The 14,150-nt window shown below is 45.7% G+C and overlaps 1 protein-coding gene across 1 annotated transcript; it reads left to right on the top strand.

The window, feature by feature from the left end:
• The first annotated feature begins 258 nt into the window (after positions 1-258).
• LOC104049093 (gamma-aminobutyric acid receptor-associated protein-like 1) lies at positions 259-10,112 on the top strand. Its single transcript, XM_009509712.2, has 4 exons — positions 259-518; positions 4,258-4,336; positions 5,353-5,471; positions 6,856-10,112. The coding sequence occupies exons 1-4, from the start codon at positions 429-431 to the stop codon at positions 6,919-6,921; spliced, it is 354 nt and encodes a 117-aa protein (XP_009508007.1). The 5' UTR covers positions 259-428; the 3' UTR covers positions 6,922-10,112.
• The last annotated feature ends 4,038 nt before the right edge of the window (positions 10,113-14,150 follow it).

Genomic DNA, 14,150 nt, shown 5'->3' with positions numbered 1-14,150 from the left:
TTTAATTTATTATTATTATTTTTTATTTATTGTCGAGCACTAAATCGATGTACAAGCCTTCCCCCGCCACGCGTGGGCTGGAAGGTGGCATATCTCTTCTTGACCCCCCCACCACCCCGATCCGTGGGGGGTCTGCGCCCCCCCCCCACGGGCGGCGTGGACCCGAGCCCCGCCCGCAGCCAGCGAGAGCCCCCGCCCCAGCGGCACCGTGACGGCGGCGGGGGGGCGGGAGGGAGGAGGGGGTGTGTGCCTCCCGTGACGTCACAGCGCCCAATTTGCTGTCAGCGGCTGGTGCGGTCCCGCGGCACGGGTCGGGGGTGCGCTCCGCTCCGCTGCGCTTTTGGGGGCGTCCGGGGGTTCGCTGAGTACCCGGCCGTAGGGGAGGGAGCCGCAGCAGCCCTCGGGAAGGAAGGTGACAGCCCGGCAGCATGAAGTTCCAGTACAAGGAAGACCACCCGTTCGAGTACAGGAAAAAAGAAGGGGAGAAGATCAGGAAGAAATACCCCGACAGGGTCCCTGTGAGTGTGGGGGCGAGGGCGGCGGCGGGCGCCGCTGGCCCGGGGGGCCTCCTCGCCCTGCTGCCTTTGGCGTCCTTGTTAGCTGTCGTCCGCTTTGTCCTTTATTTTTTGAGGCAAAAGAAATGAGATTAGCGAAGATGACCGTGATCTTGATGTTCTGTTCTCATGCCAGGCTGCTTTTCTCCTTAGCGCAAAAGCTGTTTATTATGTAGGAGGGACTGTGTTGGTGGGCGGGTGCGGGGGCGACGGGGTGTAATTCACCCTTTTTTTCTGGGATCCGCGGTAACTTGGCAGCGAGAATGCTGCTTTTCTTTTGCTGGCAGCTTTTGTGCGTGGGGTTGGGGGGTGGGGAAGGAGCTTACCATTCGGACTGTGAAAATGGAGGAGAACAATGAGTGAGTTAGCCGGGTACTCTTCATAGAGAACAAGGTCTGCATCCGTGTCATCGGATTCTTTCCCTTTATTTTCATTTTACTTTCTTTTGGCCTGTCTTTTCGATATAGACTTGTTCTGTTCTTTTCCTTTGCATGAGAGAAAAATGATACTTCTTAGTCTTTCTGCCCTCCTGTTTAATCATCCTGTGGAAAAAACGTCACTTGGAAAACAAGGTCATCTTCCAGCTAAACTTTGCTTCCTCATCCTTAGGTCCCTTTAGAGTGCCTGTGGAAAACTTCAAGCTTTATAATTACTAATAATAATTGGAAAAAAGACATGACAAATCAAATTAATTACAATTTTTTTAGTTGTTCCTTTTTAATAAACGTTTTGCATATGTTCTTTCTTTCCATCCCCACTGGAGACATCTGTCCTAGATTTACTACCCAGGGGTACTGCAGGCAAAATAACTTAGACTTCCCTGTAAATCTAAGGGCAAGGGGGAACAGTTATATCACGTTTTCCCTGCAGGCCAACACCTTTTGTTGTCTTGGGAGTGGCCCTCAACTGGACTTGCAAAAGTTTTTGGAAGTCATTATGTGTGTTCTTTGTTCTAGCTGTTTCTGGGACCCCTGGCATAGCACAGCAGGTTGAGCACACAGCGAGCCAGTGATGAAGTGTGCGCGGTTCTCTGGTTTATGATGAGGACCGAAGAGGGCTCTGTAGGTCAGGAGTGAGACAAGCTGTAAACTGAGGATTAGTATGGCTGATTGTACAGCAGATCATGATAGGTGTGTCTGGAAGAGCCATGTGGGGGAGCCTGGGACCGGATCCAGTCTGATGAGAGGTAAAAGAGTCAAAATAGGGGGGCATCAGCTGATCTTTACGGAGAAAGCCAGGACCAGAGTAACAAGGTGTGCTTTAGTTAAGGGTGAAAACGACGCATGGCAAGGCCCAGATGTGAGTTGTTAGGGATAGCCTGTTGTCAGACCTGCATACAGAGCAAACGAATGCAGCAGACAACTGTTCTTTACATCACTTCTGTCTCTGCCCTTCACGACAGCAGGATCCTTGAAGATGACGTCTGTTTGGCTGCCTACACTGCAGTGCCCTGATACATCTCAGCATTTTGCTGAGATTATACTGTTGGCATGGTCATACATCACCACAGTCACCAGCCAGCCACAACAGTCACACAGATAGTCTGTATCTGCCATTTGGATTTTCTTTGTAGGTTTGTGTGTGTGAAGGGTTTAGTGCTTCAGAAGAGATACCTGTGTCGTCAGGCACACTGACTGCACTTGATAGCCAGATTAGCAGAGCACCTCCATTCCTTCCCTGCCTCTTTGCAAGAGAGATCTCTCTTAAGCTCAGTGATGAACTGATTTAAATGTTTCCTACGGGCTTAGAAGCCCCAACACTCTCACCCCTTCCTCATAGGCATTTTTTTTCCTGTGTTATCTAATTACCAAGCTACAAGCCACCCTTTTGAGTCAGGGTGTTCACATCAGTGCTGCTAGCTAGCAGTTCTGCTTGTCAGTAGTTTTTGAAATTGCAGGCAAGAACTAAAGGTTTCTCCCCACTGCAATTTATTGTGTTAGATATTGCCTTGTTGGATGTGCGGGTAAAAAAACGTGCAAAGTGCTGTTGCTGTTCAGCCTGCACCTGTTTGGTGAGATTGTGGAACTGTCCTTCCTCCACAGCACTTACCAACTGCATCATGCACGGAAATGTATGTCCTACCACACGCTGCCTGGAAGAGCTTGAATGCCCTGTACTAACTGAGGTGCTTGAAGTTCCTGAAGTAGCAGAGACAACCATGTTTCTATTTTAAAAACAAACAGAATTTTCAGGGGTTTTGGCTGTGTTGGCAGTATCCAAATGGAACACAGTGAAGACATGTCCAAGTGAGCAGCTCTACAGCGTGACATGCTTTGCAGATACTCACTTGGGTCTAGGAGTCAAGCTGAATTAGCATGGCGCTTGGTCCAGGCTAAATACACCAAGCTCAAGGTCATAGCTTTTTTCTCTGGCATAGTGTCTCACTGATGTGGCACCACCATTTTGCATCCAAAGAAGGCTTAGTCCACAGCAGTTCAGCCTTTTCTGTTACGCGTTAGATACAGTTGCTGATTTGGGTTGCCAAATAGCTAAGGGAGCGTGGAGCCCTTAGAAATTAGTCCCACAGTGTCTTACATGGAGTAGTTACAGTTATAGGGTCTAACAGAATTAAAAAGCTGAGGAGGTTCAGAAAATCAGCTTCTTGTTTAGGTGGTCAAAATGGCTCCTGCAGAACAGCAAGGCACATAGATTGAATCATGTAATATATCTCTTACCGGTTCAAAAATACATGTCTCAAAATAACCCAAGAAACTCCCTTCAATTTTTTTCTGCACAAACCCAGTAGTTCCATGGAAACATACCTCTAACCTTTGGAAAGGTTTCCAAGGCTTTTCATGGAAGGAGATCAGGTCACTTTGGAATACTTCCTGCTTCTCAGGTAAATATTTTGCCAAGCTCTGCTAACAAAAATTTTCCTGTAGCAGAAGATACCTTTGTCTGTTTGACCTTAAAGCTGCTGAGCTTCATATTTTTCTATGTTGTAATGACATTAGAATATAATGAGAATATGTTTTGTGCCAAAGGTCTCTGTGGGTCCAGTTGCCCACATGGTAGCCTGTTTTTTAATTATTAGATATTTATATGAATAAGGAAATGTCCGTAACTATATGAAGTAGGGAAAATAACCTTAAAGGATATGAATTTCAGAGTAGAACATAACTACTGAAGAACTGGGAATTTAAAACAAAACAAAACAAAAAACATTCAAACATTCCCCAATGACCTGTAGTTTCTCTTTAATTCTTTGCTTCATCCTAAAGCACTTGGTATTGGTGAATGCAGAAATTAGGATATAGGACTACTGGGACTAGGGCTGATTTTGTGCTAGGCAGTTTGGAACTGTAACTTGGAAACAGTTCAACTTACTTGTGATACTTCTTGCCTCCTGGCAGCCCCTTCATACAAAATTAACCTGCATTGGGATAATCAAGGTGACCTGTTTTGTTGTTTTTTTTTTTTTTCTCTGCTATTATGGTTTATTTTTATGTCTGGCCCAGTCTCCATTTTTTACTCAGTGTGCTTACAGATGCAGTCTTGGGCTCCCAGTACAGCTATTGCCAGTGATTTTCAGTTGTCTTCTCACCTATCTGTTCTTTAACGTTGTGTATTTGTTATAGATTAATAAATTTCTAAAGGCCTGGTAGTCCCGTCTCTCTCAAAGGCTAATATCCTTCCCACTGATGTGTTTTGGTCCATTTTGTTGTATGATACTCATGGGTTGTTTCTTGCTTTCTCTCTCCAGGTAATTGTGGAAAAAGCACCAAAAGCCAGAGTACCCGACCTAGACAAAAGGAAGTATCTTGTGCCTTCTGACCTCACAGGTAACAAAGCCTACCTCCTTTTTTCCTGATTTTCAGTGAGAAGGTCTCAGGAGTTATTTTTGCTCTATGATCAGCACCAAGACAATATACAGGCAGGCTCAACATCTTGTCATTACTCCAGTTTACCTGGCTGTCCGTGTTATATTTATGTACTTTACATCCTGGATTACAACATGCAGAATTCTCTGAGATCTTCTGAGGTATCCCACTGACTTAGCTAACATGCATGTGTCTCAGCTGACTTCTAGCCATGACAAAAATGACTGAATTGTGTATCATAGGCAGAAGCATAACCATCAGTCAATGATGACCTAGCTGCAGAGTTGCCAGAGGCTGTACCCTTGTTGTAGGAAGAGGCAAGTTCTTGAAATACTCCCACTGTTTTCCACCCCTGTGGTTGGAGTCATGGCTACAAAGTTCCTTTTAGGAATGGTCATGCCCATTTTGTGTATGATTACATTTGTTTTCATTTGAGAACAGGAATGAGTTAAAGGAACAGCATTTCTTCTTTTTTTTTTTTTTTTTTTTCAGCATATAATGGATTGTGGAATACTTCTTGTGGAACATAGCTTGAGCAAATAGTAAGGAATTTGTTTTCAGGAATTTGTTTTCTGGAATGGTATGATCATTTACACCAGGCTAAATTCTCTAAGGTGCCTTTGATCTATAGGATTTAAAGGTTAAGCTAGTTAGAGGACTTCCCACCAATTCCTGCAGTAGAACATTTCATACCATAGTAGGTGGAGCACGGATTTAGAGGGTGCACGGCCTGAGGCATGTACCTGAGAAACTGCCAGCTCCAAGTGGATTGGCTGCTAATGTGGTTACAATCATGAAGTTACTGCCTTCTTTCCTGCATTGTTCATTTTTCCCTACATTTTACACACAGTGTGTGACTTCCACCACCAAAAGGAAACAGCCATGGTTAGGGTAAAAAAAGAAAAAAAAAAACCAAAACAACCCCAAACCAAAGCATTCTTTCTGCATCTAAGGCATTCTCCTCTGTTCCTCTTCAGTTGGCCAATTCTACTTCTTAATCCGAAAGCGGATCCACCTGAGGCCAGAAGATGCCCTGTTCTTCTTTGTCAATAATACCATCCCTCCCACCAGTGCTACCATGGGCCAGCTGTATGAGGTAAGCCTGGCCCATCTCTTTCTCCTTTTGTTGGAGTTTCCAGAAGAATGCATATCCTCACTGAAGGACAACTGAGCACTACTCAGCTGGCAGTGGGTGCAGCTTGGTCACAGATGCCTGAACATGGACCCCGTTGGCCTGGGCTGTATCCCATCATCTGTTTAGGGAAGTTCCATCCTGCAGTTATAAAAAGGAACATGGGGAGCCTCATCATTTTAATTGCTCATTTGCTAGTTGAAAAGATTCTCATATCAGGTGGTGAATAGTTGCACCAGTAGTGATATGTTGGTCCTATTACTTTAACAAAGTATTGAAATTTCAGAGGAAATACTGTGTCTGGGGTAGAGGGTGGAACATACACACTAGCTTTCCTGTTTGTACAAAGGGATTTCTTTTTAGCCGATAAAAGAATACAGGATCACTGGGCAACCAGCTATAAATAGGTTGTCAAGAAGCATTTATTCTTTGTTCAGAATAACTTTTTCATAGCCTGTACTGTATATGTGAGGATCTTGTAGGACACTGTGAACATTGCCGCCCAGCATTTCTACTGAGCAGTGTATTTGATCATCCTTAAGGGTGTATTCTATGCCCATCAGAGGACTGTTCCTCAATTATATAGCCATTATATCATGGCTGGTTTGCAGCCTGGATTGATTTCTCCTTGATTTCTCCTTCTGCTGTGTTAGAATGTTTTAATAGGAGAGTTTCAGTAGGGTGCTGTGAGCCTTATTTGACCTATCACTTTTTGACTGTAACTGGACAGTATGTATGTACACAATTAACACACGCAGAGAGTTTTCCAAACCTGGATGTGGAGGAGGAAGGTATGTCTAACTGTCTAGAGCTGAGATCAGGACTCTGTTCCTTGTTTGTGTCAGTGTAATCACTTAACATCTCAGATTTACTGCCCATATCTAAAACAGGACTAGAAATACAGCCACTTATCAAAGTGTTCTGAAAAATGACAAATATAACCACATTTACCAAATAACTGAAGTATTGAGAGGTGATTTTTGACTTGTTAAAACTTTCCAAGTGTCTCCTCTTGATCTTAAGGCTGTACCAGCGCTGGGATTCTGCTGCACAGCCTGCAACAGTCAGAGCTGTTTCTGTTGCATGTTTGCAACGCACTCTTGCTGTGGCATTTCAGGTAAATTCACTATGTCCAGAAACATGACATGCCTGAATGTAGAAGTAGAGCTGTGGCCAGAGACAGGAAGTTGCTATACGCTGTCTTTAGTATGAGGATGATGTAAAGGGGGAGAAACAGTGAAAGAGAGGTTATGCTCTCTTGTTGTTACAATGATCTCTTGGTTGGGCTTTTTCACAGGTAATGTTACAGAGCTTCAGTCTGATACTTCCTCCCTTTCTCCCCTTGCAGGATAACCACGAGGAGGACTATTTTCTCTATGTGGCCTACAGCGATGAGAGCGTCTATGGCAAGTGAGCACCAGCCCCCCAGGCATGCAGGCGAGATGGACTGATGGAATGGACTGGGGGGGATGTTGGAGAGGAGGAAGGAGAATGCCTGAGAAGCAGGGAAGAGAATTGGAAGTGAACCACATGCACAATGCCATCACGTTCCATGCATTAATTATAACCATTATTTTTTAAATAGAGGGGAGGGAGGGTATGGGGACAGTGTATGAAAGGGTGAACTGAAAGGCGAATGAGGGGTTCTGCACTAAAAGATGGGGACACTCCACTGTTTGTAGTTTTTCTCTTGCCACAGCTGGAAGTAGTTAGCCAGTACTGGAGGCTGCTAGACAAGCCAGTGTGGTGGAGCTCTGGGAGAGCGACTGGGTACAATGGCCATTTTTGTGTAACCCTTTCATTGGATGAAGAAGGCATGCTGTGTTTTTATTGTACACTGACCTTGTCACGCCTGACCAATGGCATGGGCTGCACTCCTGTAAGCATTCAGTGAGCTGTGAAATACTTCACTCTGCCCACACAAGGCTGTCCTGTGCTTACAGTCCTCACTCCAGCTGCTACCTGTGAAGCGTTTCAAGAGTATTGTGTTTCCCATCACTTCCATCAGTATTAGAAGGGCTAACTCTGAGAGCTGGGAACTCCTCAGCTGTGAGTCGTGAAGGTTGGGGAAAAGAAGGAAGGATTTTATTTTTTTCCTTTGTTGCTTTAATTGCAAGTGCTGGACAGAAAAAAATGAGACGACCCTTTTGTTCTTTTCAGTGGAGCCAACTGGTAAAGCATAGGGCTAGAAAGGACCTCAAGACAATGACTAGCCCACTCCAGCTCTGAGACAGGACTGAGTATACCAAACATGTCCACCATGGCTGCTCATCTAACTTGTTCATAGTGAACTTCACTGAGGCAGATCCTGGAGGCTGCTGAGATTGTCCAGTTCCTAGCTAGCCTACAAGTGAGAGAGCTTTTCTTGGTACCTAACTTTAGTCTCCCTAGCTGTGCATTAAGACAACTGACTACTAATGCTCTTGTTATTGGTGAATGCAGAAAATTATCTGAGTGTTGTCCTTGTACCAATCTTCTGCAGAATTTAAGGTGGCAGAACTCCCATGGGTTTAGCCTTCCCTTCCACGTCTCATTCCTGTACAGCTCTTGCACCACATGCACAAACGGAATAATTTAGTCACTCCCACATGTGTTTTGCTGGCTTTTTGTGATTGGAAAACAGTGCCACGCTTTGCCACAAGAGTGGCACTGTTTGCTTTTAGACTCAAAGGGGAAGGGGTATATACTCTTTGTAGATTTTTTTTTTTTAATTATTTTATTTTAAGCCAGTGTTGTTCTTAGAAAGGTGCCAGATAGATGCTGTCCTGTGCAAGCCTTACACTGTCATGCCAAAGCAGTTTCTTCCCAGTGGCACAAACAGCAGATTTTCCCATAACTGCCCTAACTCTGATGAAGCGATGGGGTTTGGGGAGTGAGCTTTCAGGAAAATTCTGGGTGTTATCTAAAAATCAGAGAACTGGACCTGAATTACTGTAAACATTCCTACACTTAAGGGAGGGACCAAAGGAGAGAGGAGAAGACAAGAAGGATGAAGACGACAGGCAGATTCCAAAATAAGTTGAGGGTGTTTGCTCTATTTACATGAAGTTAGATCCCAGTTCTCTGCATTCCTCAGGAATAAAGATAAGTGCTCCTGTGATTGTGGGAGACAGGAAACCAAGTTTCAGCCTTCTCTGATGTTGTTCCACAGAGATATACAAGGCTGAAGAGCAGGCTGGGAGTGTAAAGTGGGACTCACTGGCAGAACTGTGTGAAGGTCAGGGAAGGCAGTGTAGTGGTGTTATCCCAAAAGCGGGATTGTTCACCTGGTGTGCAATATGCCAAGATACACACAGAGTGGAGGTATTTTATTCGTTTCATATTTGCAAAAAGGTGGGCGCTAGGTGGTAACTCCACAAAGCTTGCACACAGCACAAAGAAACTACAACATATTTATCTTGTTACATGATTAGTAAAAACCTGCCTAAATTCATATTTGTTGGTAATTATCATCTCATCTGCTATTGGTTAGCCATATTTTAATTAGCCTCACTAGCTATGTAAAGTAGCATGCATGTTCCTTACAGGACTGGGGGAACAAGTCTTCTCAGTCCTGAATTTAGTCGGTGGTAGTAATCTCCCCCTGCCACATTTACCTTTCTCTCAGTTACTGCAGTATCAGTCTTTCAGTTCTTCTTCAAGGATATAGTTGTAAAACAAATACTTCCCTATCTCTCAGCTCTCTCCTCTAACTGCCAGATTCTGTTGGTTCATTGTTCCTACTTAGTGGAAAATTCCATTTTCTGTGCTGTGTCAGCGGGGCAGAAGGGTCACTGCCTGTGTGGTATGGGAAGTAGCAGAGGAATGGGAGAGAAAAGAGGGAGCACAAAGGGTGTAGAGAGAGGAATCATAACAGGCAGACAGAAAATGGTGGAAGAAAGAGTTAAATGAGTCAGTTAGTATTCCCCAGTTTTTTATCCTGAACTTCAGGTTTGCTGTTCCATCATGTGTTCATCTGGAATAAATGCGTTTGGATGAGTTGTACCTACTGCCAAGTTAGATAACTTCAGCTTCTGCCTGCAGTGCTCAGTCCTCTCTTTTTGGCCCACTCTCCTGCAATTATCAGGCTCTTTTCACATCCTTTGGGTGCAAATCTGCATCAGCCTCTTGTTTTAGAAAGCTCTGACTGTTCTGAAGCAGAGAACAGACCCAGGAGGCTTTCTAGGGTAAAAGACAAGATGCAGGCAGATGGTGTGCATCTCTCTACCACTGTCCCACTTGATCATGCACATGCTGCCAAGCACATGGTTGTGTGTTGTCTCAAATGAGCCCGTGCTTAGCCACACTCAGGGGAGAAAGAGTTGGCGTCTAGGGTGCTTGGTTTTCTGTTCAGACCTCCCCTCCCCTTCCACTGCTGGGTTTATAAGCGACATGTGTGGGACTACTTTCAGCTGTTTGTTACATGTAGAGTTTACAGTTTAATTTAGTTATTTTATGGTTCTTTTAACTGGATTGTGGCATTTACTTGTTTTTGCGCTAGTCCGGTAGTGTACGAGGTAATGATGGTAATTCTTTTTTGTGTTGGTTAGCTGCAGGTTCTTGTAAAATAAAGTTCATACTACTTGAGCTAAATCAACCGATCAATAAAGACGCATTTGAAAATCACAGGCTTGGTCCAAAGTGGGTGACTGTAGCATTTTGCCCTACATGTGTGCTTGTAAATAAAGGGGCAGCTTTGTCAGAACTTCTTGCTGCTACTTTTTCCCAGAACCTCAGATTCCTCTGTCCTGTCTACTGGGACAAGTCACATCTCTCCTGTTTTTTGGTTATGTTGTGACAATCGCACCCAGTTGTGTCTTGCTGTGCCACCAACATGAATTTTAATTAGGCCTGGATCACCTGTGAAGGTCTTAAGGAGCAAAATGGATGCACTGAGGCATTGTCTGCCATTTTAAGACCCTGAACAGTCCTATCTAGCTGACAGGGCCCTGAGGGCACCACCAGCCATGACTGTCCCTGCCCAACCCTGCCAGGGCCACCCCCACCCTGCCCATGGCCCAGGACCCCATTGCAGCTCCCCAGGGCTGTCAGCCCCTGCCCCAGCAATGCTGCAGCAGGGCTGGTCTCCAGCTCCCACAGCCATGCCCTGCCCTGCCTTGCCAAGAGCCATGCCAGCCCACAGGGCCAGGCCTCAGCCTGTCCTGTTCCCACAGCCCCTGCCATCACTGGGCCCGATCCTCACCCTAACCTGCAGGCAGCATTCCCACCTCATCACCATAATGAGCCTTACGGCTGGGGTTTGGCAGGGCCTGGCTTACATCTCATGGCACCCTGTCGTGTGCTGTAGGATGGGTCCGGTGGTGCCCTGCCAGCCATGCCCCTCGGGGTCTGCCAGCCCTCACTGCCTCGTGGCAGCTCCGGCTGAGGTAGGACTCCCAGCTGTGGGCACAGGGTGTAGGGGAGTCCCCTCAGTGCCTTAGGCCCCTCTAAAGATAGTAAAACCAGAGATAAGGAAATCTAGGACTCACTGAAAAGTAAGCCTGCAGTGGCGGCAGATCTAGGCTGCTTTTCCTTGCAGATATTCATGTGCTGAGAGGGAAGGAGCTCTGCTCGGAGCTGGCAAGACCAGCGGGTGCCATTTGCTCAGCGCCATAACTCCGTGTCAGGCACCAGCAGCACATGAGGAGGATACGTGTGATGTCATCTGGGGAAGTGGCGAGAGACATGCAGCTTCTTCCGGCTCCTCAGCCCTCGTCACCTGCAGATTTGTGCGGGTGCTGCTGGCCGGAGTGGCTGAAACAAGCTGTGCCAATGCTGCAGAGGAGCGACCATCAGCTCTCACCCTGCCACGCACTGAGCGAGAGAGTTGCTTGGAGTGCTGAAGTCAAGGGTTAACAACACTGAAACTCAGGAATAAAACTTGCTAGGCCTTATGGATCTTTTGGTCCCCACTGCATACAGGGTGGAGCCACGGTGTGAACTTTTGTTGCTAGTGCTGAGGGAGAGGCATTAATTCATCCTGCACCGTATAAACTCAAGCTTGCCCATAGCAGCAGTTTCTGTGTTCATATCCATCATCATGACGAAAACAAGCTCCCCCGTATGTCAGAAGTGTGCTGTGACTCCAGCCAGATGGGCAGAGATCAGCTAAAAGCTTACACTAACAGCTGAAATAATTTGAATTTCAGCTTCAAACATAATGCATGTTTTGCTGTCTAGGTTGTGGTATTGTCTGCTGGTGCAAGTAGAAAACAGATATAGAGTTGTATCCATATCCAAACAGGCCTTTCCTGCTCCCACTCTCACCCCTTCCTTAGGAAAATGGTGCATGTGTTGGTTGTACCTACTATGCTGCTTTGTATGTGCACATCAGTGCCATCAGTAAGAGAAACAGCAGGCAGATGCATTGCTGAATCTAATTTGCCTGGGCCATACATGAAATGCTACCTTGTGCTCAAAGGCTGTCACCTTTATTCTGTGGGTTGTGGAAATGGTATTGGAGTAAGGCCTGTGGGAAAACTAGGGGCTCAGCTGGTTAAGAGAGGTTAAGTAATTAATACTCTGCCTTGATCACTATCATTGCACCTGGGATCCTCTCTCCAGTCATCCTGATGCTTGCTTTGGAAGAAAACATTCTCCTGGGAGCAGAGGGTACCTAAGTAAAAAGATTACCTCGGGCATTAGGGCCTCAAAACATCACCGTGAAGGATATCTGGGCTAACATAAGAGGTCCCAAATTATGCTAACGACTGATGTTTTCACTTCCATAAAACAGTCATGTCCGAGATGCAAGAAGCACTGATTTAAACAGAAATAAGACTACCAGAGGGAGAAACTCCAGGTTGTTCCTGTCCCTCAGTCTAGGATAAATGCTCCCCCAGGATAAGCCACAGAGTGTGACTAGAGAGCTTATTGCTGCCAGGGCCCTTGCAAGGGCTGACCCAAGCAGAGCACAGCTGACCATGAAGAGCAGCTGCCCCAGCTTGTGCTGCCAATCTTTAGGAAGATGTTGCAAGTCCCATGGTATTTGTGTTCCTGGAAGCTTGCATGTGTCCCAAAGCACAGCTCCTGCCTGGGTATACATGTGTTACAGGACTTAGTTAATATTCTCCTGAAAAAGCTGGATCTTGCAGCACCTTTCTGTAAAGTAAGGGTCTGATTCTCCCGGGTTTTGCGCTCAATGCCAGGGTTTTGCACACAATGTCAGCTGGAATTGTAGTGTTCTTTGGAAATAAAAAATTGTTAATAAATGCTATAAATAGTGATATGTGGAAGCAGCAGGAGAACATAAAGATCCTCATTTTTCAAGTGAGGGCATTGCTAGAATTGCATTAAGGTTGAATGTGCTGGATTACTAGCTGAAGGGAAAACTGGTCTCATTCTAGGTCCTACACCCACACGATGCTCACCCCAGACACACTTGTATGCACGCACATACCTTTTCTGCTACACCTCACACTGCATTACACACGCATACATCTTCACATGCTGCACTGGCCACATCATGAGTATTACCATAGCAAAATCCCCTCTGTGCCTTCAGTTGTACCCCATACCACAGTGATTGCATGCATTCCCATGATACACTGTCAAAAACCATGCGCTTCCTATACTGAGCCTTGTATCACAGCAAATATGCAAAACATAGCAGCCCAGCAGTGTTCACCTGTAGTATATATAAGCAGAAGGGGTATAATGGAGAGAATGAATACTTATAGCTCTGCTCTCCATATAGTAGCACATATGAAAAACACTGCAGAAAGGAAAGTAAAAGGAAGATGCATGCACACACTGAACGTGACACTTTACAGGCCTGCAGTACAGGCACTCTGTCAAATATAGTGTATCCAGATGATCAAGAAAGCAACACAGTAAAATACATGCTTGTGCACACTGGTTTTCACCCAGTCCTTAGGATGACGGACAAACATACATGGTATGCTAACATGTATTTGGTGCACCTGGAGCCAGCAACCACATGGCAAAAATGGCTACCGAGAACCACTTCGATCACTAAGGAAACAGGATGGAAAAAATGCACGGGGTAATAATACACAGTCAAGGGCTTCGGGTGATTACAGAAAAGTTTGCAAGGGTAAAAGCAGGAATGAAAAAGGAACCTGGATTGTTCAGAAAAGGTACCGCAGTCTGTACCCACTAAACTGCCTCTGCGGTGGATGTGCAAAGGATGCCAAGAAAGCATGAGGTCGTAGGAAACCTTGGAGGAAAGGAGCCTACTACCTACAGCCATACTTCAGTGGTGAAGAAACAGCGGTCCCTCTTCCTTCCATACTTGTAACTGAAGGTGAAAATTAGACTCTGGAAAAGCAGGACCCTTCTGACTAGGACTGGATTGGATTGGGAGAATAGGAGGGAGGTAAGACTGGAGTATCAGCAGTTTGTGGAGTACAGATGAAGGTAGTAGCCTGGCACAGTGAGGTATGGGAGGAGAACAAGAACAGACTATTGAAAGGGCTGCAGAATATGAGTGACCCTGGAAGAACTTCACGGGAAGCCCAGCACTAGAATCACATAGTGGCTCCAAGGCAGGAGTGAAAATATACAGACAGCTTAAACTAATGCCAAGGGTACTGCAGAAAAAGCTCCTTCCAGATCAGGTGTGTGGTGGCTCCAACAGGTCCCTGTGCACTCAGACTGCTGTCACTACCAGTAGAACTGCAGCTGCATGGAGGGCTTATTCGC

The sequence above is a fragment of the Phalacrocorax carbo genome, chromosome 1 (genome assembly GCF_963921805.1).
Source record: "Phalacrocorax carbo chromosome 1, bPhaCar2.1, whole genome shotgun sequence".
Taxonomy (NCBI): Eukaryota; Metazoa; Chordata; class Aves; order Suliformes; family Phalacrocoracidae; genus Phalacrocorax; species Phalacrocorax carbo.
Note: the sequence above shows the minus strand (reverse complement) of the source record. Positions and strands in the feature narration are given on the sequence as shown.